Genomic DNA, 26,701 nt, shown 5'->3' with positions numbered 1-26,701 from the left:
TTCTCAGCTGCAGTAGATCATGGGAATGTCAGCTATGTTTACATCCATCATACAAAGAGACTCTTTGTTTATTTTCTGAAAAGAGTCACAATGAGATGCATTTTTCCATCCGAAGCCATCAGAAGGTCTGTAACGTGACGCCACGTCAGACTGATCACCAAAGCATTCATCTCCCGCACTCCAACACAGCACGCATAAAGATTTTGAGCTGTCTCGTCTTTTAATGTCAGTGTTTGGAAAGAAAACTGTCCACCTACATATTCAAATTCAAGATTCAAATCCAAGCCAACATGCAAATAGGTCATATCCAGCTCTAACAGGGATGTTGGTTTCTTGGGACACTGAACAATTTCCACCAAAAAAAAACAACCCCTCATGTCGATTTTTCCACAAGGTCACATTCATTCTTCATCTCACAATGAAGCTGCATGTTGACACGATTAGCGACGGCAAGATTTGTTCAAATAATTGCTGCATATTGAGTTCAGTTCTGTCATTTTGTTGTGATTTCTACTGTCCATGTGACAATATTTGAAGGTATATATGATACATCTAGTGAAAACGAGTAACAATGGAGCTTTAAAGTGGAACAAACGAACAAAAATGTGTTGATGGAAACACGTGAACAGGTATCAGACTGAATCTAGTTCAGCTTGTAATAAAAAAAAGTGGTTTCATAAAGCTTTTTTTTTTTTTGGACAAACACCTGTGTCTTGATGAAGCTACTTTAAACTTACATAAGCTTCGATTTCATGTCGTCAACAACCTCAGAAAGTGTCCTAGTTTGTAAAGGTGACATTATGAGATTGCGGCGTACGCCTGAAGAACTGATTAGTGTAAATGGGTTAAACAGCACTGAATGAATGAATGTATGAGCCTCGGTACTGATTACACGGTGTGAAAGTGGAGCAGTATTTGTATTGTGTGTGTGTGTGTGTGTGTGTGTGTGTAGATGCGGTAACCAAACAGGATGGCCTAAAAAGCGAAAGTGTCTGTGCCGTTTGTAGCATTTGTAACAAAGCCGGCGTTACTTAACTCACAGCATGTGATGCTGCTCGAGTTTGGCCTGCATCATCTCGGCTCTGCTCGTGTTTCAGCCACTCTTCAGACGATTTGTTCTTCTGCCTCGCTCGTCCAGGTTATACTCACCTGTTCACTCTCTTCATCTCTTGTCTGTTCTTCTTCGGTCAGGTCGGACTACGATGACTGGAGACCCGCTCTGGCCAGCCTGCTGCAGCCCATCCCCTTCCCTAAAGAGTGAGTATGCATGTCTCATCTCACAGTTGAACTGTAGATACAAGCAGAGATGTATAGTAACGAAGTGGAACCACATAAGTACTAAAATGCAGTATCTGTACTTTTTGGAGTATTACTTCCACTTTTACTGCACTACATATTTTTATTTTATTTAATACTTTTACTCCGATACATTTTTCATGTGCTCAATCGTTACTCGTTACTATTGTAGCGTCCAGCCGGACACGTGATGAATGACGAGGCATTATTGAACAAACCTGCATTTATTGCTGAACGGTTTGGTTCCAGGACTCTGTTACTGTCGGACGGATACCATGCCAAAAAAAACAACAACATAACAGTCCCGGTCTCACATCAACCTCGCTCGTGCGGCGTACGTCATACACCTCACACCCAGGCGCGCCCTCTCACCTGCCCTCGCTCTCGCATTTATTCAGACCATGGGAAATCACAGAACTCTACCATGAACATTGTAACACTGTAACATTAGAAGTTGTGCCTTAATAAATATTTGAAATAACATAAACAACAGTACTTGTATTTGTACTTTTACTTTCAGTACTCGAGTAGCAATTTTCTACATACTTCTACTTGCAATACTTAAGTACAAAACATTTTTGAATACTACTGAAATAGCACTTGTACTTCTACTCCACTCCTTTACTCCAGTACTTTATACATCTCTGGATACAAGCGACTTAAGACAAGCAAGAATCTCTGATTATTGTGATTTGCCCTTTTATCTTAGTCGAGGTTGTTGGGACTATCCAAGTCTGTAAAGTGGAGCCAATGTGGAAGAATCTTAAACCTGCTTTATTTATAATGACCCTACTGGTTGCAAAAAAGAAGTTCATTGTATGGAAACTTATGAGAAAATGGGCCTACTTTCATTTGAGTTATTAGTTTTTCCTCGTGAGTTTAAGGGTCTCGATCTCTAGTTTCAAGTCTTCTTTCAGCATGATTTTCCCATTTGGAGTAAAATAGACGATGAAGACGAAGCTGGGTACGCTTTAGGGTGTGGCTGCTTTGTGGTAGTCGTGTTGTGACCGGGATGTCCTCTGGTTCCATATCCGATCAAGATGGAGGTGTAGTGATGTGTGTTCGACGAAGAGAATTGAAGTGATTGAAGTCACTTAATTTAAAATCAGGAATACAGTCACTGTTACATGAGTAAAATGAGTCAGAGTGAGGATTTAGCTTATAATGAAATGTGACGTATGACTCTGACTCTGCTCAGTTTCGGTGGAAAGATTTCTGGTGCATAATAAATAGGATTTCGGAGAAGTGGCAGCATAGCCATCAATGTTTTCCCTCCTCTGTTCCCTCATCCAGTCTCTCACATCACAGGGGATGAAAACAGGTTCCTAAGAGGGGTCCTGTTGGGGCCTGGCTGCTGACGTGGATGAGGCACCGCACCACACCTCCTGGGGCGGGGGTCATGAACTAGAGGGGCTGCTTTTCTCTCCTCAGAGAGCCGACTTTAATTGGCTATAAGCAGCCTGCGGGCCTTTCTTTGTAATTGGCTACCTGATCCAGAGCTTCATTAGCGTCGACTGGTGGACGACTTGTTGTTTCTCCGACGCGCAGACACACCTGTATCTCACCTGCGCCACTGTTGCCTGGTCGATAGCTTCAGGCGTCATTAGGAAAGGCAACAATACTCCCCAGCACCCTGTAGCTGAGGACATAATGAGTCACATCATTGGACACACAGAAATTTGAAAGACTCACACACACATACACATACACACCGGTGTGTCCGATGACTTCATGCACACATGCAGGAAACAACTTCCACAGTGCAAATGCAAATGTAAAAGAAATCTGTAAAATGTAAACATGTTTTCCAGACTATTTCTTGGTCTTGGTTGCCAGGCAACTATAGCAGAAACCAGTCATACATACAGTGCAAATTATCTTTGTACACTTTGGTTTTATAAAGACTAAACAAAGCAGATACACCGTGTTAATTTACGGACCTTAAAGGTGCTGGTCGGTGGATTTTGGTGAAGTGGCATCGATCTTCCAAAATCGAATTCCTGGCATGTAGGCGAATAGTTGTGTCCAAACTATTGTTCTAATTTATGTATTTATTTGGTTTGGACGCTGCCGAACACTCCTTTAACTTTTCCCTGCCGTGCGTCATCATCAAACACATGTTTTGTAGATGAACTTTGCGTAAACCCCTAGAAAATGTTTTTTTTACAATTCCGTTTCCAAAAGAAGTTTCCAAAGATACCAAAAAAGTCGGGTTGAGCCGCAGGTTAACGCGTGCAAAATGATGAACATCGCACGTGCAACTTAACTTATGACGCGCCGGAGCGACCTTTTGAAAACACGGCGTCATAAATACTTTATACCTTTTGAATAAACTGATTTACAAGATAATTTATATCCAATTTCACCGCCGCTAACCTCTCATAACTGTGAGGATTCCCCATTGGGATCATTAAAATATCATCTGAAGTAACAAACAATCCCTAGAAGTTCACGTCCTGTGTGCACACGTGCTGAAAATGTCATAACGAGCTCTGTACTGCCTAAACATGTTGACTGTTGACTGCCCTGCTGTGTCGTCACCTTAACGTCGCACTAACGGGAACATTTACGGACAGAAACATGTTTGCTCCGTCATATTTCTCGGCTCTAAGTGTTTTTGGGCTGTAATTTCTCACATCTCTCTTTGTCTTCCTTCTCCTCAGAGCTCTTGCACATGCCAAATTCACAAAGTAAGTAACTCACACAGACATAAACCGTTTCCACAGACTGAGTTCGATTTCCATTGAGTCCATCTGACTTCTTTTGTCTTTGTGTTTCTCTGTCTAAACAGGGAGCTGAAATATGTTATTCAGAGGTTTGCAGAGGACCCGAGGCAGGAGGTGAGTGCGCGTTGACCTCGGTTTCAATCTTGAAGCAGCTCTGGAGTTTTTATTTTTTTTTAGGAGAACATTAAAATCAATGTGTGTGTGTGTGTGTGTGTGTGTGTGTGTGTGTGTGTGTGTTTTCCAGGTCCATTCATGCCTACTCAGCGTGCGTTCAGGTAAAGACGGCTGGTTTCAGCTCTACAGTCCAGGAGGTGTGGCCTGTGATGACGACGGGGAGCTCTTTGCCAGTATGGTGAGTGTGTGGACACACACATGCACATTCAAGACCATTATTAATGTGTGCTAATTAATGTGTTGGTGTTGGTTGCTACGTAACAACTGACCCGTCCCATTTCCCCCAGGTTCATATCTTGATGGGCTCCTGCTATAAAACCAAGAAGTTCTTGCTCTCTCTGGCTGAAAACAAGCTCGGTCCCTGCATGCTGCTGGCCCTACGTGGAAACCAGACCATGGTGGAGGTACGTCCGCGTTTTCTTTTATTATTCTTGATCATTTCTCGCGCTCTCTTTTGGAGCATTAACATGTGGCAGTTTGGTTTGAATCACAGTTTCCCACTGTGCGAAGAAGTTTGTTATTCTAAGCAGAATGAAGTGTTAGTGTACTAGTATATATAAGTAGTCGATTGCAATCAGGGCTGTGCTGACATCAGTTCATCTGCAGACTGTTTTATGAATGAGTGAATTACTTCAGGGTCAGCAAAGAGACAAATGTGCACATTTTAAAGACAGGACACTTTAATCCATTGATGACTTAGCTGCTTCTTTTAGTCCACAAATCAATGAATCCAATAATCGGTGTAGCTCTAGTTGTAGTGTTAGTTTCAGTAACTGAATTGCCAAACTACTTTGTCCCTAGTGTTGTTTAAGCTCCATGTATGTACATGTGTGTCCAGATCCTGTGTCTGATGCTGGAGTACAACATCATCGAGAACAAAGACACCCAGCTGCAGATCATCTCCACCCTGGAGAGCACCCAAGTGGGCCTCCGTATGTACGAGCAGCTCTGCGACCGACAGAGAGAACTCAAAGAACTGGTGAGATACGGCTTCAACACACACAAACACACTCTGTGCTTTGTTAAAGAGAACACGGTGCATGTTCTCTTTGGCACCTTGGAGTCCTTGTGGATCTGAACTTCTGCGCATCTTCCCACGTTTCTGTTCTGGAGGAGTGAACGAGGGAAGGTCACCACTTTCTCATTACGGACACATTCTTGTGTCGTCAGTCCCCAGAAGTCAAAGAACCAAACATGCAGTGCTTTAAGATGAGAACAAAGGGAAGGGTTCATGTCGGAGAATGATGCGTCATGTATGAGGAGCTGCGTTGTTTTGTCGTACACGTGGGGGTAGAGCGGGGTCGACCATTGAATGCAAACGCTGACAGGTCCATACCGAAGCTCAGCCTCCTCCTATCTGCTGCGGTCGTCCGTCAAATTCTCCAAATATCCTCCGCTCCTCTTGTACTCATCGAGAAGAGCCACAGCTGATCGGATATTTCCTCTTCGTCCTACGGCTTTCGGTAAACATCGACACCGGGAGTGTGAAATTTACCGGAGTTTGTCTGAGCCTGAAATGCTGGAACAGTAAAGATCAGACCGGTTAATAGTAACACCGGCCTCATCTCTCAGCTCAGCTCAGCTCAGCTCAGCTCAGCTCAGCTCAGCTCAGCTCGGTCTCGTGCTTCACACGCTGAGTCACAGCCACTTGACTCTGTCTGCAGAACTGAGCCATTCATTTATATATATATATACGCCAACGTACACTCTGTACATAAACAAAGACAACTCACGCATAAAGTAAAATATGTATTGTATTTATTCTACCAGTGTGTCCAGCACGGTATTTATTTCCTGCACTCTGATCCAAAATCAGGGAATGTGCCTTTAAAGTGTAACGTTTAATAAAAAAAAAACTATCCATCTGTGTGTAAGACAGACATTACACTCAAAGCTAAATGCAGCAGTCATATTATTGTGTGTTTCTTTTGGCATTTACAGTAATAATTACAATAATAAATCTCTCCCAATTTTTTATTTATTACCCGATTCTGTTTTATTAGTGATTAAATAAATGATAAACTTTTGTCCGTGCTGTCTCTTTCCAAAAAATGTGACCTTTATATGTCCACGGATTTTCTCGTGTTCTTCAGACAGCGTTTAAAATATTAGCTTTATTATATTTGAAAGAACAGCGTTTTTTTTTTTTTTTTAAACTCACATCCTATTTCCTCAATAATGACGTGAGCGCGGCGTGTTGCAGACCTGCTCACACGCACCATCTACTGTCTGAAAATGTTCCTGCAAAGCACTGAGATCAGACGCCATCTTTTTTTTTTTTCTGTGTCATTTCAGCAAAGGAAAGGAGGCCCCACCCGGCTCACTCTGCCCTCAAAGTCCACGGTGAGATTTCACTGCTGCACACACAAAAGAGTTTTGACCTATCATGAGTTATAAGACAGCGCGTCGCCTTTTACTGTTTTTAAATATAATCAATATTTCTTCCTCGACATTGCTCAGGATGCCGACCTGGCCCGCCTGTTGAGTTCAGGTTCTTTTGGGAACTTGGAGAACCTGAGCCTGGCCTTCACCAACGTCACCAGTGCCTGTGCCGAGCAGCTCATCAAGCTGCCTTCACTCAAACAGCTCAACCTCTGGTCCACACAGGTACACACACACACACATACAGCACAAACACACTAGTAATCTCTAATGATTCGGTGTCTGATGTATGTCCTGTCTCTCTCTCTTTAGTTTGGGGATGCAGGGTTGAGGTTGTTATCCGAGCATCTGGCCTGTCTTCAGGTTTTGAACCTGTGTGAGACTCCCGTCACTGACGCCGGTCTGCTGGCTCTCAGCTGTGAGTGAACACACGCAAAAAGCAGATTTATTACATAGAGCTGAGTGAGAATGAGCGATCTTAAGAGGAGCTATAGTTACAACAACAACAAATGTGTTAAGTGTGGCGAGGGTGTTAAAGTGCGTTTGTATGTGTGTGAATGGAGAGTGGTTAATTGTAACTGTTTGCCTTTTTTCCAGCCATGAAAAGTCTGTGCAGTCTGAATATGAACAGCACCAAGCTCACCGCTGACACGTATGAGGACCTCAAGGTAACACTGCCAGAACGACGACGACTCGTACTGTAGCAGATGCAAATATTCTCATTTGCACAACATTGATTTGAAAATAGAAACATGAAACTGCATCTCTGGTTTGGCTTCACGTCTACAAAATGATGCCATGTAGTTTTTATTTGTAGTTTGCATATATGTTTGTTGTCGGATGATTTACGTGCATTAGCAAGTGGAGAGGCAGGCACTAGATTTCTTTCAAAGTTCATTAAACATGTTGGAAAATAGTTGCAGAAAACACGTGAAAAGACGACGATACATCACCGAAATGTGGAGTTAGAGATTAAAACAGTTTTTCACCAGTTTTCAGTTTCAGGATTTTTGTGGGCGGTCCTTAAAGGGTGTCTCGATGACACGCTGAGGCCACCCTGAGCTAGAGCGCTAGAGATGAATTCATCTCAGCTCAGTGTTTTAAAGTTAGTCACGTCATTTTCTGAACTCATCTGACAAGTCACGTCATTTTCTGAACTCATCTGACACGTTTCAGTCGCTACAAAACGGCTGCTCGACCGCCACCATGAGTGGGCGTGGCTTCAGCACATTCAAAAGAAAAGAAATCTTGTTGTGTTTTCAACATAGATAAGGACAGAAAAAGGGGAAGTTGGCCGAGGTTTGCTAAAATTTTATTGGAGCACAGAGCTAAAAAGGGTGTGACTTAGGCAAGCACACTTAAATGGAACATTTCCAACTATAAAGTAATGACCAATGAATATTTATTTAACCCTGCACTAATCAATGATTTAATATTAACAATATATTCTTGTCTCCGTGTCTGTGTGTTTTTCTCTGCAGGCCAAACTGCCCAACCTGAAAGACGTTGATGTTCGGTACACGGAGGCCTGGTGATCAACCCACGCTCACGCGCACCCCTCATACATGAACCGGACACCGACATAAACATATGCACACACTGCACACAGGCTCAGATATATAACACACACATGAAATATTGTGCTGTGATGTTGTCTCCATCGTCGCCGTCATTAGACCAGAGAAAAGTCAGACATCATCCCAGCGTGAGGATCGCCTGATCAGAGGAGGAGCACTCATCAGCTGCATCAGACATCGTCACCAAGAAAAGGAACTGTCCAGTCAGTCGCTTTTTTTCTAAATGAGAAACGTTCATGGACCTCGCCGCTCCCCCTTACTTCTGTCGCCGATGTTTCAAGGACCTTGTTTTTACCGACGTGATCAGAGTACATGCAAGGACCCGCTGTATTGTGACATAAGGGACCCTCTGTGTCTCTTGTTATCCTTTACTCTGTCTTTCATATACGGCCTCTCAGTTTTCCAGCCGTTGCCCTCCCTCCACCCCCGCCGTGTGTCCGTGTCACGAGGAAAACAAAAATCGTCCCTCTCCACTCGGAGCCTTTCCCCTTTCCACTTTCACATCTCTCCTGCCCCCCCGTCGTGCGATGAAGGCTTTGGACGCCAGCGGCCCACATTCCAGTTCGTCTCCGATCTGCTCCGCGATGTAGCCCTCCAAAAAAACAAAAAACAAAAAAAAAAACAGGAAAGTGTTGAACTGTCAAAGTCACTTCAGTCCTCATCACTCGCGCGGTCTTTTGGCTTCAGTTTTCAGGTTTTTAAAAAAAGAAAATCGGTCTTTTCGAGTATTTCATTTGGGGGAAAAATGAGGTGCTACCTCAGAGAAAAGAAGAGATTGCAAAGACTGTGCCTATTTCCTCATTCACGACACGCTCACATACACACACACACGCACACACACACGAAAAAAAAACAAAAATAAAAAAGGTTTTTATCAACTTGAATGAACATATTTTTCCAAAACATCTGTGCTTTCATATATTGTGTGTTTCTATATAAAACATATATATGAGGATAACGCCCACTTGATGACATTTCAAAACCATTTCGGGAGCTCTGCAGGAAAGTGTAACAGCAAAATTAGTTCTCTTTTCATTTGTTTTCAGTGTACATACTGATGATCTCCCATTACTATTTAATAGGGCAGTTGTGTAGCAGTAGCTGGGTGGTCTGGGACTGCCTAATATTTATATATAAGTTGTATCTTTCAAACCTCCTTTTACTCTGTCTCTCCTGGATTTCATGTCCTGATAGTAATGAAGTACACAGGCCCTGTCGTCTTTTTATTTCTTGTTATTATTTTTATTTTTTTTTGCAAGAAGCCAACCGAGCGGGCGCCCGTACACGGATCTCCCTGCACACCATGCCATGGATGGTGGTTAAACCTGTAAAAGTGGACTGCAGTGATTCTGAAGCGGACCTGTAATCAAGACTCATCACCAGCTGAGAGTTGTATATTTTCATATCCTCTGCTATTTTTATTTTTTTTTTTGGAAAAAAAAGAAAGGACACTTGCCAAACACCTTCATCAAATTCAGTTTTGTTTCTTTGTTTCATCGGGCCAACATGACTTTGATGGTTTCAGTACCGACCGGCGTTTTCAAAGTGGAACCTGTCATGTGTGGAGAGACAGAGCGTCAGACCTGTCGAGGAAAGTCGAAGAGTCGCAGTGCCTCTAAAGCGGAGCTGTGGATGCCTAATTGTTTTAACTTTTTACCTGTCACACCACCTGTTTTTTGAATTGTTCTGCTGTATTTATATTACGCCATAATACATGGGTGACATTTTTAGGCTTTACGGATGAATAATTCTCGTCACAGGATGGGACAAAAGTTATTGTACATATTCTGTCGTGATGGGCTATAAGGGACAACAAAAAAAAAAAAAAAATGGAAAAAAAAACAGAAAAAAGATTGGCGCCTTTCTGCCATATTTGCCCATTTACATTCCCTCAAAAATGTTGCCTGTTTATTGTGGCAACATTTCATATGATGTGGTAACTGCCCTGACAACACTGCAAGTCTGTCAGAATCTCTTTTCCCTCTCTCCCTCTCCCTCTCTCTCTCTCTCTCTCTGTCTACATGTGGCTTGGGTTGATTTGTCTTGTGTCAGCGGCCCTTTAGAAAACACAAGACAAAGTCAAAGATCGCCTCCACCCTTTTAGTCAGCGCCACGCTCTGACTGCATCCATCCATCCATCCATCCATCCATTTTTTTTATTTATTGGACCTCCAGAGTGCTCTGGATGTTGTTGTTGTTGTTGTTGTTGTTGAATCGAGGCAGAGAAGCTGCAGCAGAGGTCGGGATGCCGTCCGCTATGAGATACTTTTGTTTCCTATTTATTGGGTGCCATGACAGTTTTTCTGTTTGGCCTGTAGATTCGGTTTTATGTACGGCCATCTTTGGGTCCGGCTTTAGGACCCCGTGCTCTCTTTCATATCCTGTATGATGTATATACAAATGTATATAGTCGTCTCCTCCCTTCTTCCTCTCTTTGAATCCTTTTTTTTTCTCCTCCCTCTCTCCTCCTTCTCCCTTTTTTCTGTATCTCTCTTGGCCTCCCTTCATCGGCAGGCTGGTGTTGCCTTCATCTTAATGTGTGTGTGGTTGTTTTTTTGTTTTTTTCACACAAAGTGCACTGTAATCTAACAAATTATGTTTTCATAATATCTTTTAAGTTTCCATTGTTCTTTGATTTGATCACTTTAATCAAACATTTGTTTCCTGTGTTCTTGTTGTTTAGTTTGTTTTTGTTTTTTTGCATGTACATGTTGCTGCGTCATCTGGTATTTTTATTTTGTATTTTTTTTTTCTTTTATAAAAAAGGTTTGAAATATGATAAAGGGTCTGATCACTATCTCACCGAGGTTAAGGACTGAAATGGAGAGATCCCATCCAACTATGTTTTTGTTTTGTTTTTGTTTTTTTGATTGGTTGTTGCCAGGATCTACCCATGAGCCTCAACGGATCCTCTGAGTTTGAGGCAGTTATAGGGTTTGATTAATATTATCTTTAAAAAAAAATTAAAAAAAAAACAATAAAAAAAAAAGCCAATACCAATACTACTGTAACTGATTTTTTTTTTTTTTGGACTGAAGCTGCCCCCTTGTCAGAAAGCTGAGGTGTAAACATGTAAGTCTGGCCATTTTCATATCAAAAACATTTTAATATTTGTTGTTTCTCTCAGATAATCTCATCAGACATCAGCAAACTTGATCATTCACACTTTTACTCTAGTTTTCTTTTATCCCTGAATGTTTTTGAAATTGCATTTGAATGAACAGATTGGTATCATGGCATAAAGATTGGAAACTTGGGGCGGAGGGAGGGGGGGAAACAAGCTGGCCTGAATCTGTCCTTGTTTGTTCAAACTGTTTGGGTGGCAGCTTGACAAAGACTGTAGGAAGTCACTGCCCCCAGCAAAGAAGTCGACCGGCACACAACCCCCTTTTTAAAAATGTGTCTATGTACACTATAGTTAAGCTGTAGAGATGTTGGTAGGTCGATTTTGTTACCCTGTTGACTGAGCTGGGCCAGCTACTTTACCCCTGTTTCCATTCTTACCTGGCTGCTGGCTGTAGCTTCACACAGCCATGAAAGCGCTGCCAATCTTCTCATCTGACACCAAAATGTTGAACTCCTTCCTTTTTAAAGAAGTGGGCACCCCGTAGGAAAATCCTGTCACCCCTAGGCCATTACGAGCTGCCACTTGCCCAGCCTGGGTGCCAGCATGTGGAGGTTATAATGTAAAGGTTTTTGTATTACTGTAGAACATGATGGAACAGAAGCGCCTCTCCTGTTCCGTCATGTCTCCGTATCCTGTGGAGCTCACTGTGCTTTGCTTTTCCATTCCCTCTCCGTCTGTTATCTCGCCGATGTTTTTTACTCAAACACAAAACTGTAAAGAGTTTCTACCAATGTCCAAGTCGTGTACAGCTGTGCTCGAGTCTTAACAGTTGTTATGGAAGGAACAGGGTCAGATGTGGCACAGCCTAACTAATCTGACAGACTGAAAAAAAAAAAAACAACAACAACTCTATTTCCCATAATTCCTTGTAGTAAAATCTTTTTTGGCAGCTGGAAAAGGGGCACCCATCATGTTTCTCTCTATTTTTCAGTCTTTCTCCGCATTGATCTGCTTCTCCTGCTGGGTTATTATTATTATTATCATTATTATTATCATTATTATTATTATCATTATTATTATTATTATTATTATTATTATTATTATTATTATTATTGCTGCTGCTGCTGCTCTGTGGCTGTTGTAATAAAAATACAAAAAGATCTTCAACAGGAAAAATAACAACTATGATGTGAAATAATTTCAATCAAAAATAAATTGTCTGTGAATATGTTTCATCTGTGTGTGACGTGTTCTTTTTCATCTTTTTTTACAAACCTCCAACATAAAGTCATTAAACCTAAACTCTTTCATTAAAGGACACGTAACTCCTCACCGATAATTACTGAGTCTCTACCCACATATAAGCATAAAACCAATCAAAACACAACCATACAACTGAATTCTTGCTTATATTTCTTCTTAGAAGTGAGTATATCAGAAGTCAGTAATAAAAATGTGATATTTTACGGCAGCTTGAGGTTTCGTGTATATGCAAAAGGAAATACAAGCCACTGAGTTGTATTATGGGGAAATGTAAGCTCTCTTATATTTTTTGGAGTTTGATCTATACTAGAGTACTGAATTTAATACAGACTGGAAACAAGTCTCCTTCATCAAATTTGGGAATACGTACATGAAATAATACATGACAGATAGAGAAAGGGCAGCAGTCTACATGAAACATGGGCTACCTGTTGTCTGCATTCCTGTTCACATATTGTCAGTGTGAATGTTTTTATTATATTTTTATGCTGCAAGTTATTATTGGGACAAAAGTCATTTGTCAGAAGTGGGATTCGAACCCACGCCTCCAGGGGAGACTGCGACCTGAACGCAGCGCCTTAGACCGCTCGGCCATCCTGACGTTGAGTTTTGTGGTTGGACTGTCAAGCTGCAGCTGTTACAACGGGAAATAGATGTATGAGTACGATTTTCACAATAAAATATACTTTTTGCTACAACTCTAAACATGTAAACATGTCAGTTATCACGAATCCTGTCAGATAATCTTATCAGACGTGACTGGCCATTATCATGTTACGGCAAGAAATAGATGTACGAGTATGATTTTCACAATAAAATGTTATTTTTCTTTCTTTTTTTTTCAATTATCACCATTTAAGCTTCAGCTACTTGTCAGGAGACGAATGTTGATATTTGTTGTTTCTCTCACAAATCCTTCCCACACTGACTGGCCATTATCATGTTTAAGTAAAGTTGTCGGTTCCGCACATCAGCAAACTGTTTTAAAGGAAATACTTTGACATTTTTTAAATTGGGTTTATTTGCTACTTGTCATACCTTGTTTACCTGGCATCTTGACAAAGACTGTGGGGAGTCACTGCCTTCAGCAGACACACAACCCCCTTCACCCTCTATCGTCTTCTTATCTCTATTTTACATGTGGGACAAAAGCTGTCTGTCAGAAGTGGGATTCGAACCCACGCCTCCAGGGGAGACTGCGACCTGAACGCAGCGCCTTAGACCGCTCGGCCATCCTGACGTTGAATTGCATAGTTGGACGGCCTGTCAAGCTGCAGCTGTTACAACAGGATATATGTACGAGTACGATTTTCACAATAAAATGTATGTTTTGCAGCGCTACCACACTGACTGGCCATTATCATGTTTAAGTAAAGTTGTCAGTTCCACACATCAGCAAACTGTTTTAAAGGAAATACTTTTAGCTCTAGGGACAAAAGCTGTCTGTCAGAAGTGGGATCGAACCCACGCCTCCAACGCCGCCAGCTGTGGCACAGTTACTGTGATATCAAAAATAATCAACAAAATATAACAACCAAAATAACCCAAATATAAACTAGAAAAAATATCTATCTACACACCATATAGACCTTCACTTAGCTTCATTCATCACTTGTGTAAATGTCAGCCAGCTGCTCGGCTGTTACAGTATCAGTATGGATAGTGCTAATTGTCATGTTGTTAATTAAGCAGTGACCAGTCCTGATGTATTCAGATCAGTGCCTGGAGGAAATGAGGGAAAGGTTAAATAATTAATCATGTATGTAAATAGTAAAGAGTAGTTTATACATAGTGTAGTAGTATTGTACATAGTTAATAATTCTAGAAATAAAAGCTGTCTGTCAGAAGTGGGATTCGAACCCACGCCTCCAAGGGAGACTGCGACCTGAACGCAGCGCCTTAGACCGCTCGGCCATCCTGACGTTGAGTTTTGTGGTTGGACTGTCAAGCTGCAGCTGTCACAACAGGAAAATAGATGCACGAGTACGATTTTCAAAATAAAATGTACTTTTTGCTTCTTTTTTTCTCATTTGTTCTCTTTTTTCCACTTTTTTCCTGTGCGGGCATGACGAATCAATCACGAGCGTCCATCTCAAGAAGATTTCCTAACCCAGTTAGCCATTTTCACAAGTTTCGTAACTGTGTTTGTCATAATTATCTATTTATAGATTAATTAACTTTCATACATGTGACTGTTTTTTTTATTACCTATTGAAGTAATACAAAGATCAGCTCCCTGATCAAACTAATACATACAGATCAAGCTCTCTACCATCCACCATAGAAGCCTGACAAACCTTTGTCATAATAATTTTGTGAATTGCAGATAAGCATGGATTCACCTGAAATAAATAGTCATATGAACGCGATAATCACATCCCGTGTATTGAAGTAAAGTCAGAACTAATTATATGTTAGAATAGGTCAAATAAACGAACAACAAAAAGTACTAATAAACTAATATAGTGCTCAAGTTGACCACATGGTGGCTCTCTAACCTCACAAAATGTGCACAATATACTCTATTACTTATTACATCAACATAATCTGTAGTATTAGTGAACTGCATCTCGTGCTTCCAAAAAGAAAAGACACTTCTCTTATTCTTATAGAGGATAAATGTATTAGGAAGACATCCAAACTGAAATACTTCAAAAATATTTTAAACATAGTTGGTAGCAACCATACTTTTGTTTTTTAATATTTACAGATAAACTCTAATCCTTAATCAGTTATACGTCCATCCTACTAAAAAAGCACTGATACTGCATCTCCTTCACTCAGTCTACAAAAGTCTGTGTTAAACTTCTCAGTGGTGTTAACTTTGGTATTTGTTTTAGGGTTTTTGTATGAAAAGTAAGTGTTAAAGGTTAAAGGCTTTTTTTTTCCTGGTTGCTCTGACCCATTAATTTGATATCTGTGCGACGAAGATGTTGGTTATGGTTCACAGCCTTATTTAAATGTACATGCATAGCACATACAACATGGTTTAGCAGACATATTCGTGATTTATGTGAACGTTTCAACCCATGCAAACGGTTGATGGACAATCACGCTTTACAACACAGTGGTGTCCACACCGGCACTATTGGACAGTGAGTTCACGTAGAAATGTATTGCTGTTGTGTACACACTTACAGATCAAAAGACAGGGCTCGTCCGGGATTTGAACCCGGGACCTCTCGCACCCTAAGCGAGAATCATACCCCTAGACCAACGAGCCTTTTTAAAGGAGCAAGACAGAGAGTTTAACTCTCCTCCCCTGTCCATACAAGTTAAACTCCACCCAGGTAATGTGGTGGTTTAAAGCCCTGTATCTTATCTGGCCCAAGAGCACCCTCTGTTGCACCATCCTTCAGATACCATTCAGAACTTTTCCTCTTAACTCTTTCTGTGTCTCATCGTTGGAGACCTGACTTTAGCCTTCTAAACTCAAGGATTCATGTAATCCACTTGGTGTAAAGTATGTTGAGAAAGGAGGAGTGTATCTGCATCTGCAATTGGATATCATTGGAAACAAAACATACCTCCAACCAGATGTGGACGTGGTATCTCAGTCAGTTTAGGAGGAAAGAAATTATTTTCTTAGCCATAAATAACAATTGTAGACACATTTGGTTAAATAAAGATTTAAGCTTACCTGTTGAACCTCGGTTAAAATAAAAAGAAAGGTTTGTGAAGTGCTGAAGAAAAGTCTACAGCAGCCCTTGATCCAAACCCCATTGTTCCTTTATTAAATAGCTGGTAAAACTCTTTTAATTTGTCATGAATCCCCCACTTCTCTTATACAGAGCACTAATTTCATTCTAAGACATCATATTGATTTCAGCCATAACCTTAAATCTGGTGGACCTACAGCAAAGATATAAACCACTGACATTCATGAGAGACTTGAACATTGTCACTCCGAGTTAGAATTTTCCACCAGCGATTGATGTTCTTTCTGCCTGTTGGCTTCTTCTGTTTCCTGCGAATGTGTCACTCATTCTATAGATTCATAATTAATGAAGATGGAGTCATTTATGTTGGGGCCTGGGATCACATCGAAAAATTCTCCAGGCCAAGTAGGTGGTCTGTGAGAATTGTCACAGCAGTGTGACCGCAAAAACTCAGAGGGCTTCGGCTGCATCAGTTATTCTGTTTGTTGGATGGAGGAAAAATTGTGGACGGTAGGTGTCAGAATGTAACCAAACCACACAAAAAAAGTTTGCTGGAAGGAAAAAGAGGAAGGCAAGCAGATAGATGGCAGATCGCCAGAGCAAGAGAAACACAGTCTTTTCTACTTGTGGCTGAAACAATACTGACAATTTAACAACCATACAAGAAATAAACAGTTGCATTTCTGGAGGGCAGGGGTGATGTGGTTGCCGGTGCTGGTATGGGTGAGCAGACGTGCAGCAGAGTTTTGGATGTGCTGTAGTTTATTTAGAGTTTTGGATGGTGTCATGAAATTTCATCATGAGAAATGTCTTGTAAATGTCTTCGTACTGTTTAAATTCAAGGGAACATTGTTTCATTTTGTTCTGAAAATGGTAATTAAGAAAATGGAGTTCAGCTTTACGACCTCTGAAGAACCGCGCTACCTTCTCTTGATCAACATCGCAATCAACTTTCCCATTATGTAATAATGTTTATCACGAACCCAAAGCCAAGCACAGATATCAATGAGAGTAGTAGTATGTAAAGTAAAATTTATGTTTCAAAGGTGTCCAGCCCACATGGACTTACAAGACAGTACACGCATAACAGACAAGGCAATGAACAATTATAGTGATACACTGCACATAGCACACAATAGAAAAAACAGTCTGGTCCTTGAAACACATCAAACATAAAGAGACCTCGTACGTTGTTGGTAGCATCACAAAGTAAGGTGAAATTTTTTTCTGCTGATATCTTGCGAAAACATTGTGATACATTGGACAATAGAACAAAAAGTGCATTTCATTTTCAATCATCTTTCAATCAGGAATAATTATTTGAAAGATCCAAATTAAAAAAAAAAGAAGAAGCGTCTGTTATCTGTCTCAGTACATTATGAGATTTTCATAAAATGGACGGGTGTATTTCTTGCGGACGACCACAGTGCCAACTCCCTTAACGTCCTTCAGTCTGTCAGAGTCAAAGTCCACCATGAGCTTCCTCACCCCGGCCCGCATTGGTGAGAAGGAGAACTTGACAGACACTTTCTGGCCTGGAGCTACATCACCGCTGGAAAGGAAAAGAGACATGAGTTGTATTTGATTAATTTTTGAGGTCCTGTTATGAAGTATTGGACATTGCTACATGTAAGGTCAGAGAGAGTCATCTCATCTTGAGAGCATGAATAGTTTATTTTACTGATCAAACACTATTCATCCATTGTGCTTCTAACATAGATTTAACACTTTCACACAAAGCAGGCTGACTTACATAACAGGGATCTCAGTCGCTGGCAGTAGGCCGGCCCCCTCCACAGTGAAAACGCCACCCTTCAGCGGGACTGGTAGTGGATTGGTAAAGGAGACATGGGCTGTTACTTTTTCCCATAGAACAGCCATTCCAGGCACCTGAGGAAAGAAAGGAGACAACCCTTATAAATCTATGGAGGTATATAAGGGTACAAATCACAGTGTAGGAAACCCAACACCCAAATGAAACCCAAAAGGCTTCCACTAAACAGAAGAGAGGATTTTGTAGGCCGAATTCCCCTTTTTCAACTGAGGCACACTTTGAAGCCACAGGAACTAAACTCAAGTAAATCCTCAAAAAATCTGATGATACTACACCCAGATCAGGGAGTTTTTAGGGCGACACTACAACAGAGGAACTAAATTCATGGTTCCAGAATTCCTAAAATGGTTCTTGGGCTAGTATGGTTTGAAAACGAAACATTTCTACGAAATCTACGAGTGATTTGTGGGATGATTCTCAAGCTGTTAAATCTCAAAGTAGTCCAACCCTTTAAATGCTTTCATGATCCACCAACCAGGACCTGGGCATGCACAGTGTGTACCCACCTCTACGAGGAGTTCAGGCTTGCTGAGTGGGATGTTGACCACGTTCATGATGGGTTCATTTTCCCCTAATACGTCCAAGAGCGCCTTCACCCTGATCACATGATGCTCAGACACACACTTGACATAGTGGTCGTAGTGCAGACGCAGAACTTGCTTGTGGACTGGAGACACACACACACACAGAGTATTAAGCATGGAAATGGAGGATCACAATACACAAGTTCATTGTAGTTTTACAGTACATCTGTTGGGTTTATTTGAGTTACTAACCTTTGTGAGCCTGAACAGTGACGTTGATTGATTCTCTCTGGCATTCTCCCCGGTGGATGGAATTGTAAGTAACAGCCGTGGCCACCATAGTCAGCTGAGCATGAGCCTCTTTGCTTCCTGTATTCTTCACCTGCGGACAGAGTGGATTCATCATCACTCGAACCTTGAGCATTGAATTCACAAGACCATGTCCAGCTACAGTCTGAGCACTTCATACCTCAACTATCACGTCAAAGTCTGTCCCAAATACAGGCTTTGCATGCTTGATTGAGAGCTGCAGTTGTCCCGGTTCTGTGTTCTCCTCGACCGCCCCTGTGACCCGATGTCCTGCCTTCCCATACACTTCCCTCTCCTCCCTGGAGCCTGTGGAGAACACATTAGTCCATGAAAACTAATCCTTTCACCCAGTAGAAGACTACACAGTGTAGGTGAATCTTGCGATTATGGTCACTGACACTCTTGTATGAATTTCCAGCTTACCTTCAGGATATTTGTAGTGTGAAGTGACATCTTCTCTGTAGTTACCATAAGGACTTTTGGTGCTGATGTTTTTTCCCACAGATTTCTGGTCCTCCTTGATCTGTAACAATAAGAACAATCATCATTGTCATCATTGCTTTTTAACTTGAGCAAACATGAAAGACGTTCAAAACAGACAGTCAGTCAGTTACCTTCCTCCGTTGGCCATCTCGTTGGACAACCCAGTAGACGATGTCAGCATTCACCTCAGCAAATACAAACGGAGCATCATACTTTAAGTCCAGTTTTCCCTCCTTGATGGCTGTCACTGGACACGGACCACAGCGAAACTCACCTGGAGAGCAAACATGAATATTCTGTCATGGACTTCTTGGTTTGTAACATCTCCTGCATCACTAGATAGTTGACACATTCACCAGAAACAAGTGTCACCTTGTGTCTTAATTATCAGGCTGATAGAAAACACCAACCAGCTTTGAATCTGAAATGTCATATATGATGTATGATACAAAATAAAGCCAGCAGTGACTGCCCTGAGTACAGTTTATGGTGATTTAAGTAGAACTTGCATTTTTCCGTTTTCAAAGACGATCAGGTGAGAAATGTCTTGTAAAACATGCCTAGCGAGATAAGTATAAGAGAGAGAGGTGACAAAAAAGATTAGGTTAAATATTAGGAATGTACCTTCACTCCGTTCTTGAGGGGTAGGGTCCAAAACTTGCCAGCCGTCACATCCTTTGGAGAGATCATCTCTCTTCATCCAGGACTCAATCCAACAGTGAAAGTTCCTAAATCAATGAGGAGAGAAGTAGATCATTCATTACATAAGATGAACTTCCACCAAATCGTCTTATTCAAAATCAGTGTGTGTGTGCGTCCCTACCATTTGCTATCTTTTGTCTCGGCTGGTTCCAGTCTGTCATTCAGCATAATGTCCATAGAGAGGTTTCCATCAACATCATGGGCAGAATCAAAATTGGTGATGACACGTGATGGGATTCCCAGGCAGCGCATCACTGTGAAGATACACATCAGATAATTTCTTTGTTCCTACATATCTGCCTTTACTTGTGTTCTTTCCCTTTTTAAAAATAATTTGCCTCCCCATATTGGCTTCAGTCTGCTGATACTAAGATTGTCTAACTTTCAGCAAGAAAGTAAGGCAACCAAAAATGCTGAACTATTTCTTTAAGCCTTACACAGTGAGTAGCAATCACTCCCCAAAACACTTGTTGTGACTCAGCTTCAGATCTATTATACTTTAAGATCCTTGAATCACGTAGCAGTGAAATCCTTGAAAAGCCTCACCTGTGCAGGCGACAGCAGCAAACACCCAGCACTGGCCATATTTGACCGCCCTGAAGCCAGCCTTGCTCCACTGTCGGAGGATCTTGACGCTGCCAGTCCAGTGATATGGTGGGACTCCATCAGCGTACGGCTCAGACCATCGACCGGCCAGCACACCTCTGTCACCGTTAGAGTTGACCTGGACGGGTGGAGGACATATGTCATCTTTAAAGGCGTATTGTCTGGGAAGAAGCTCCAAAAAAGTTGTCTACCACATTGAATGTAGAGCTTTCATGAAGATTGGTCGAATCACTAAATGCAGCTATTTATTTCTAGTACTACTGTATTACTGCAGTATTATTCACCATTGCCGCTATGATCCTGCTGACATAAACAGGGTCAAATCTGTGTTCCATGTCCATCACTGAGTTTTTCAGGGCATTATTGGAGTTGTCCAAGACTTCAAAACAGATGTCCATCACGAAGTCTTCAAACTGAGAGAGAGAAAACATGAGAGAGGAACAGTTGGTGAACGGGAGAGGCTTCTCAACCTTTTTGAAACAGATTTCAAATTATTTTGTGTTTCTGTTACGCCACCATTAGTCTGTCTAGCTGCCATCTATCTGTCTGTCTTTGCACTCCCATTGAGCTGTGAAGGGACAAGCCCTTGTTTGTGTGGTTTGGTTACATTCTGACACCTCTTGTCCACAAGTTTCCTCCATTCAACAAACCGAGTTCCTGATGCAGCCGAAGCCCATGAGCCTTCACGCTCACACTGCTGTGATAATTCACAGAGATGACCTAAGACACACATACTCCTAACCCTCTCACACAGTCTGTGTGTGTGTTACCTGTCCATAATTCCAGGGAATACTTCGGATGTAGTCCCAGGCCCCCTGGTAAATCACTCCATCTTCATTCATTATGTACTCCTGGAGGAGACTCTCATCGGGGAGGTACACCACATCATCTGACATGCACACAAAGACACAGTCATGAGTATATTCTGTCCTCATGCCAATGGAGTAACACAGATCAAACTGCTTTGTGTTTTACCTTTGCACCAGGGGTTAAAGAGCATGTGGAAGGTGACTTTGTCGATCCTTTCCACCGTGTGTCTGTCATGTGCCAGCAGCAACACTGCCAGGTGATAGTGGCCAATGATGGCATCCGCTGGACTGTGCAGAGTCAGCACAATCTCACCCTGCGCTTCTTGTTGGTTAAACCACCACTTGTCTCCAGCCCCACGCTCATTCTGAACCGTGATCACCACCTCATCCTTCTTACCTGAAGAAACGTCAAAAAAAGGAAGATAAATGGAGGATTCCTGACAAGAAAAGGGGTAACTTTACTAAATGTGTTTACAACGTTTACACGAGTGACTTAGTCGGTTGGTATAATTAAAGAAGGCTGCCGATACTTTGTTGTTCTTGTCAGCAAATCCCAACTGATCCTACTAACAAGTAACCCACAAAACCTAGTGTATCTCTGAAAGCTTCACTGTTGTTGTAGGTAAGTGTAACATCTCAAACATTATTGTATTTTACATGCAGGTGAAAAACAATACGCCACGTAGTGTGTGTGTGTTCTGATGTGAAACCTGTTTCATATTCAGCAGGATTTGAGTGTTACTAGTTAATGTCTTGGACCAGAAGGCACTGGAGGTCACTGTAGGGATAGCGTTACATCTTAGATTGTTAACAGGACTCCAACATCTCTCCCTGAGTTGGGCCACTAATGGTAATTCCTTGTCATCAAGTAGTTGTGACACTATTTTGATTGCGTATAGATGAACCAGAGAGGACAGCTTCTTCAGAATCAGTATTGCTAAATCCTTCATTGTCCTTGGCCAAGCTTCGATAAACCCTTACAGCACACGACATCTTGGACTCCTGTGCACTTTCTCTTAACTGACTGAACTGACCATTGACGGATAGACGTCTACACAACAGTGAAAACTTCCCAGAGCATCACCGGTCCTCCACAACCCACCATTGAGGATGTCTGGGAGACTTCTCACCCCGGACACACACACTGTTTGCCCAACTGTCACCTATAGCTGAACTGTGCTTGCACCACGGTGATAGCCCGCCTGTCTGATGTATAGCGTATAAGCTTTTGCCAATACTTGCACACTTGTTCTAATGTGTCATGTATTCACATCTATCTTTTACTACGTATTATATTCATGCTTTACTTGCTTTTCTGTACTTTGTTGTCTCTATACTTTCACTCCATGCAAAGACAAAGAATGACAACATATAATGTAGTTATTTGGACAAGAATACAGTACGAATCAGGCTCTACTTACCAAGGCGCAGTTTCAGTTCCAGGTAGTGTTTGGCGGGCAGAGGGCCAGAGCACTGCAAAGTTATGGAGAAGGGCTGACCCCTGCGGACAATCAGGCGCTCCCGATCAATTTCCCTGGTGCGGTGAGCCAAGTTGTTTTCATGACTTCTCACATCCACATCAGTAAACACACCTGACAGGACCAACAGAGAGAAGTTCAGCAATCAGTCTGCACAGTAGGAGACAGTTTAGCTTAGCTTAGGGAGAAACAGCTCGTATGGCTCTGTCAAATGGTAATGAAATCCTTTTACCGTCACCTCTAAAGCTCACTAATTAATTAACATGTTATATTCAGAGACTAAATTCAATTTGAAAACCCAAATTTTGTATGACAAATTGTGTTTTTTGGACTGGACAGCCAAGGTAGTTCCCCTACCTACTACTGTTTCCAGTCTTTATGTCAAGCTTTACAGTACAGTTCAGATATCTGACCTCCTGCAAGAAAGTGAATAAAAATAAATCTGTGAAACCAAATGTGTTTGAACCATAAATGTAGCTCTTTTAGTGCATCGTAGCATCACTGCGGTGTATGCAGGCAGTCCATAAATAAATAAACAAATAAAAAACACATTTTTTCTTTTACTGTAAATCGTTTTCTATAATGTAGACTTGTTTGGCCAGTCTGATCCTTGTCCCAGCCGGGCTTGTACTTGTTGCAGGAATTCAGATGGGTCATATCACACCCAAGTGTCCAGTCATACATCAGCAGATTTTTCACACATATCATAATCTCCCATAAAGTTTATAATATGGACAACGTAGAGAAAGGGAACAAGCGAGACAGACCGACATTAACAAAAATAGAATCACTTACTCTTGTGGTGAGCCATTGCAGATCTTCCTCCTCTTAAAATTGTTGCTCTGAGTTTCCTCGAATGTCGTTGGACTCTTCTTTTCACGCTCAGTGTCCGTCACAGTCCTATATTTATACAGCACAAGACTGGCCCTCCCACCTCTCTAACAACCACTCATCCCAAAAAACTCACTCACTCCACCCAACTTCCCACTGCTGACCCTTGTTATCACTTCCCAAAAAACCTACAGTGCTCTGCTGGTTCATGAGTGTGTGTGTGTTTGCACTGAGTGAGTGATGTGTGAGTGAGTTGGACAATTTTTTACTCACATTGCTGTACCAGTTTATCAAAAATTTGACCAAGAGATGGTTTTGAATTTTTTGGATTATTAAGAAAAGACTATAACTTTGCACAGTAGCAATCAGAATAATTGAGAACGAAAACACGTTAAATCCTGTGTTTCACTTCAACTATGAATGGTCCTCAGAAAGAGGATGAAGGAAAGGAGCTAAAAGTGTAAAAGTAAAAGTGTGTACAATTTTACTTCCCCTTCTGTATAATTCAGTTGTCTTATGAGAAAACACAGTAAATGTTGTGTTACTTGCACCAGGCACATATCTGTGTTCATATCTGCTAGATATTCTCGTGAAATAATCTCAATAAACCGACCTATGTGTTGCACAAATTTTGAATTTTTAAGGGTTGGTATTATCAGAAAAGAGTCGATATATCAGAGTGATGATGAAGGTTGGTGATTCTGTTTATGTAACAGAATCATTTGCCAATGTTACATTGGTAATATTAAGTAAACGCTGGTTATAAGTACAGGTTAGAAGTCAACATTGAAAAATAATGATAAACCATATGGCAAAAATACAAAGTTAGCGACAACCTGGTGAACATACAGGAGCATTTATTATTTATTTTGTTTCATATTTCACAAATTATATATTTATTTTTCATTCATTCAGTTGAATCACTGAACAAAACTGATGTTATCATGTTGCGTTCTCACAGAACCAAGACAGTATGCGTCATGTTAAGTTCGTTTTTAGCCATGATAATGGTACAGATCTATCCGTAACGGAACAGAAAATTGGATATGATATATTTTATAGATTCATATTGGATATATTGGGCTGGAATGGAACAAAATTTGGTACAGACATTCATGGTGCCCAAACACAGTAAATCCTAAAGTCTTTGATGAACTACTAACTTTTCCTTTGGAGCCATCAGTTTGTCCAATACTTTCGTTGATGACCTTCAAAGTCCAAAAAAAGCACATGTTAATATGCAAACATTGGAAATTAACTCTGTTATTCATTACAAACTATTTTAAACGTCTAAAGATCTGTTGACTGTTGGTCTTGGTCTTAGTCTTAACACAAAGATTTCCTAGTAAACCAGATGTCACAACCATCCTTAGCTGGAAGTTCATTCATGAGTCAGATATAAAGGACATCAACGTCATTAATATATCACAGGCATCTTGCATCATGCAAATAACGCCAGACTGCTACACAATAACCACACACACATCTACATGTATCAGACAGTTTGTTATAACGCCATATTCTGTTGTGTTAGTAATAAATAAGAAATCAGTGGTTCATATTTTATTCTTGAAACGCATCACAATGTAAAAAGCTGCTGTGTCATGTTTAATGCCATTGACACTGTAATAGCATTGGATGGAAGTGACCAGATAAAATGCTTTACCAACAATCAACAATTTTCTTTCTGTCACTGTTGGACCAATTTACTTTAAACGCACGCACAGATTTGTTGTGCTTTTGTGTGCACATCGGGCACCATCCAAATGACAATATAATTTGCTGAATAGTGGCCAATGATGGCATCCGCTGGACTGTGCAGAGTCAGCACAATCTCAACCTGCTCTTCTTGTTGATTAAACCACCACTTGTCTCCAGCCCCACACTCCTTCTGAACCGTGATCTCCACCTCATCTCTCTTACCTGAAGAAACGTCAAAAAAAGGAAGATAAATGGAGGATCCCTGACAAGAAAAGGGGGTAACCTTTCTAAATGTGTTTACAACGCTTATGCAAGTGACTCAGCCGGTTCGTATAATTAAAGAAGGCTGCCAATACTTTGTTGTTCTTGTCAGCAAATCCCAACTGATCCTACTAACAAGTAACCCACAAAACCTAATATACCTAGTGTGTGTGTGTTTGCACTGTGTGTGAGTAATGTGTGAGCGAGTTGCACATCCACTGGGGTCATCGTAAACCAGCAGAGGTTGTTGCTGGTGTGAAAGTTTGGGAGTGAACACATGAAGGGCTGTGAGTGAAATCAGTGGGGGAGTGACATCCACTCACTTCTTCTTTTTTCACATTATGAACGTCAATAGGTTATACAGTACAACAGGCTACATTTACACCATAGCAGTTTGAGCAATTAGAAAATGTTTAACGCATCACTGCAAATTTCTGTTATGTCTCAAAACCACTACAAAGTGTGAATACTCCCGGAGAGGTTTTAAGAGGAAATATGTCTCTTCAGCCCTGTTTTTTTTTTTCACTTTGAAAGAGGTCAAATGAAACAAAAATTTAATGCATTCATCATTTTATGTAACATTACTCTCTTGGTTGAGATAAACCAAAATCTGTGCCACTTTTACTTTTATTGAAACTTTACTGGCTGGTCAGTGAATTTTCACTCACATTGCGGCACCAGTTTGTCAAAAGTTGACCAAGAGATGGTTTTGAATTTTTTGGATTATTAAGAAAAGACTATAACTTTGCACAGTAGAAATCAGAATAATTGAGAACGCAAACAACCAGGTGTGCTCATTTGACATCAGCTGACCTTTTAACATCTCAGAGAAGAACAAAAAATAATAGTGTGTGCAATTTTACTTCCCCTTATGTATAATTGGTCAGATTTCCTATGATGTACTTTCTAGTGAAACAGATGTCCAATGCAGCCGTAGCTGGAAGTTAATCTGAGTCAGATATGAATCTTTGGGTGAATAGCTATTAGTAAATATTTCCTCTATGATTGTCCATTTCAGT

At 41.1% G+C, this 26,701-nt stretch overlaps 2 protein-coding genes and 4 non-coding genes across 8 annotated transcripts in view; 1 reads left to right on the top strand and 5 right to left on the bottom strand.

The window, feature by feature from the left end:
• cmip (c-Maf inducing protein) overlaps window positions 1-11,877 on the top strand; it is a 44,773-nt gene extending 32,896 nt beyond the window's left edge. Inside the window, exons 11-21 of one of the 3 annotated variants that reach the window (XM_019257185.2) lie at window positions 1,192-1,257; window positions 3,960-3,986; window positions 4,088-4,136; window positions 4,267-4,374; window positions 4,484-4,600; window positions 5,035-5,175; window positions 6,492-6,539; window positions 6,657-6,803; window positions 6,891-6,996; window positions 7,176-7,246; window positions 8,060-11,877. In XM_019257185.2, coding sequence (XP_019112730.1) covers window positions 1,192-1,257; window positions 3,960-3,986; window positions 4,088-4,136; window positions 4,267-4,374; window positions 4,484-4,600; window positions 5,035-5,175; window positions 6,492-6,539; window positions 6,657-6,803; window positions 6,891-6,996; window positions 7,176-7,246; window positions 8,060-8,113 — 934 coding nt within the window. In that variant the 3' untranslated portion in view covers window positions 8,114-11,877. Of the gene's footprint in view, window positions 1-1,191; window positions 1,258-3,959; window positions 3,987-4,087; window positions 4,137-4,266; window positions 4,375-4,483; window positions 4,677-4,757; window positions 4,838-5,034; window positions 5,176-6,491; window positions 6,540-6,656; window positions 6,804-6,890; window positions 6,997-7,175; window positions 7,247-8,059 lie in introns of those variants that run through there. The other 2 variants (XM_027273124.1, XM_027273125.1) reach the window with 2 other exon arrangements.
• A 1,126-nt stretch (window positions 11,878-13,003) lies between these two features.
• On the bottom strand, window positions 13,004-13,086 carry trnal-cag (transfer RNA leucine (anticodon CAG)). The gene has a single exon. It is a non-coding gene; the product is annotated as a tRNA-Leu (tRNA).
• A 556-nt stretch (window positions 13,087-13,642) lies between these two features.
• Window positions 13,643-13,725, bottom strand: trnal-cag (transfer RNA leucine (anticodon CAG)). The gene has a single exon. It is a non-coding gene; the product is annotated as a tRNA-Leu (tRNA).
• Window positions 13,726-14,324: 599 nt separating this feature from the next.
• Window positions 14,325-14,407, bottom strand: trnal-cag (transfer RNA leucine (anticodon CAG)). The gene has a single exon. It is a non-coding gene; the product is annotated as a tRNA-Leu (tRNA).
• Window positions 14,408-15,636: 1,229 nt separating this feature from the next.
• trnap-agg (transfer RNA proline (anticodon AGG)) lies at window positions 15,637-15,708 on the bottom strand. The gene has a single exon. It is a non-coding gene; the product is annotated as a tRNA-Pro (tRNA).
• Window positions 15,709-17,156: 1,448 nt separating this feature from the next.
• On the bottom strand, window positions 17,157-23,840 carry tgm2l (transglutaminase 2, like). Its single transcript, XM_010743588.3, has 15 exons — window positions 23,685-23,840; window positions 22,833-23,003; window positions 21,578-21,808; window positions 21,373-21,491; window positions 20,887-21,015; window positions 20,543-20,720; window positions 20,118-20,250; window positions 19,919-20,022; window positions 19,426-19,568; window positions 19,235-19,334; window positions 18,972-19,117; window positions 18,755-18,884; window positions 18,485-18,645; window positions 17,898-18,034; window positions 17,157-17,696 (listed from the first exon to the last, which is right to left on the bottom strand). Exons 1-15 carry the CDS (start codon window positions 23,698-23,700, stop codon window positions 17,513-17,515), a joined length of 2,082 nt encoding a protein of 693 aa, XP_010741890.3. The 5' UTR covers window positions 23,701-23,840; the 3' UTR covers window positions 17,157-17,512.
• Window positions 23,841-26,701: the final 2,861 nt, after the last annotated feature.

This window comes from Larimichthys crocea, chromosome XXI (assembly GCF_000972845.2).
Source record: "Larimichthys crocea isolate SSNF chromosome XXI, L_crocea_2.0, whole genome shotgun sequence".
Lineage (NCBI taxonomy): Eukaryota > Metazoa > Chordata > Actinopteri > Sciaenidae > Larimichthys > Larimichthys crocea.
The sequence above is the reverse complement of the archived record's forward strand: the minus strand, read 5'-3'. Positions and strand labels throughout refer to the sequence as shown.

Excerpts from the sequence above, each read along its gene's own strand:
- tgm2l (XM_010743588.3), bottom strand. Across the intron at positions 20,023-20,117 it reads GAGACAAAAGATAGCAAATG|GAACTTTCACTGTTGGATTG; the intron begins GTAGGGACGCAC and ends TCATTGATTTAG. Across the intron at positions 19,118-19,234 it reads ACACTACAAATATCCTGAAG|GCTCCAGGGAGGAGAGGGAA; the intron begins GTAAGCTGGAAA and ends TGTTCTCCACAG.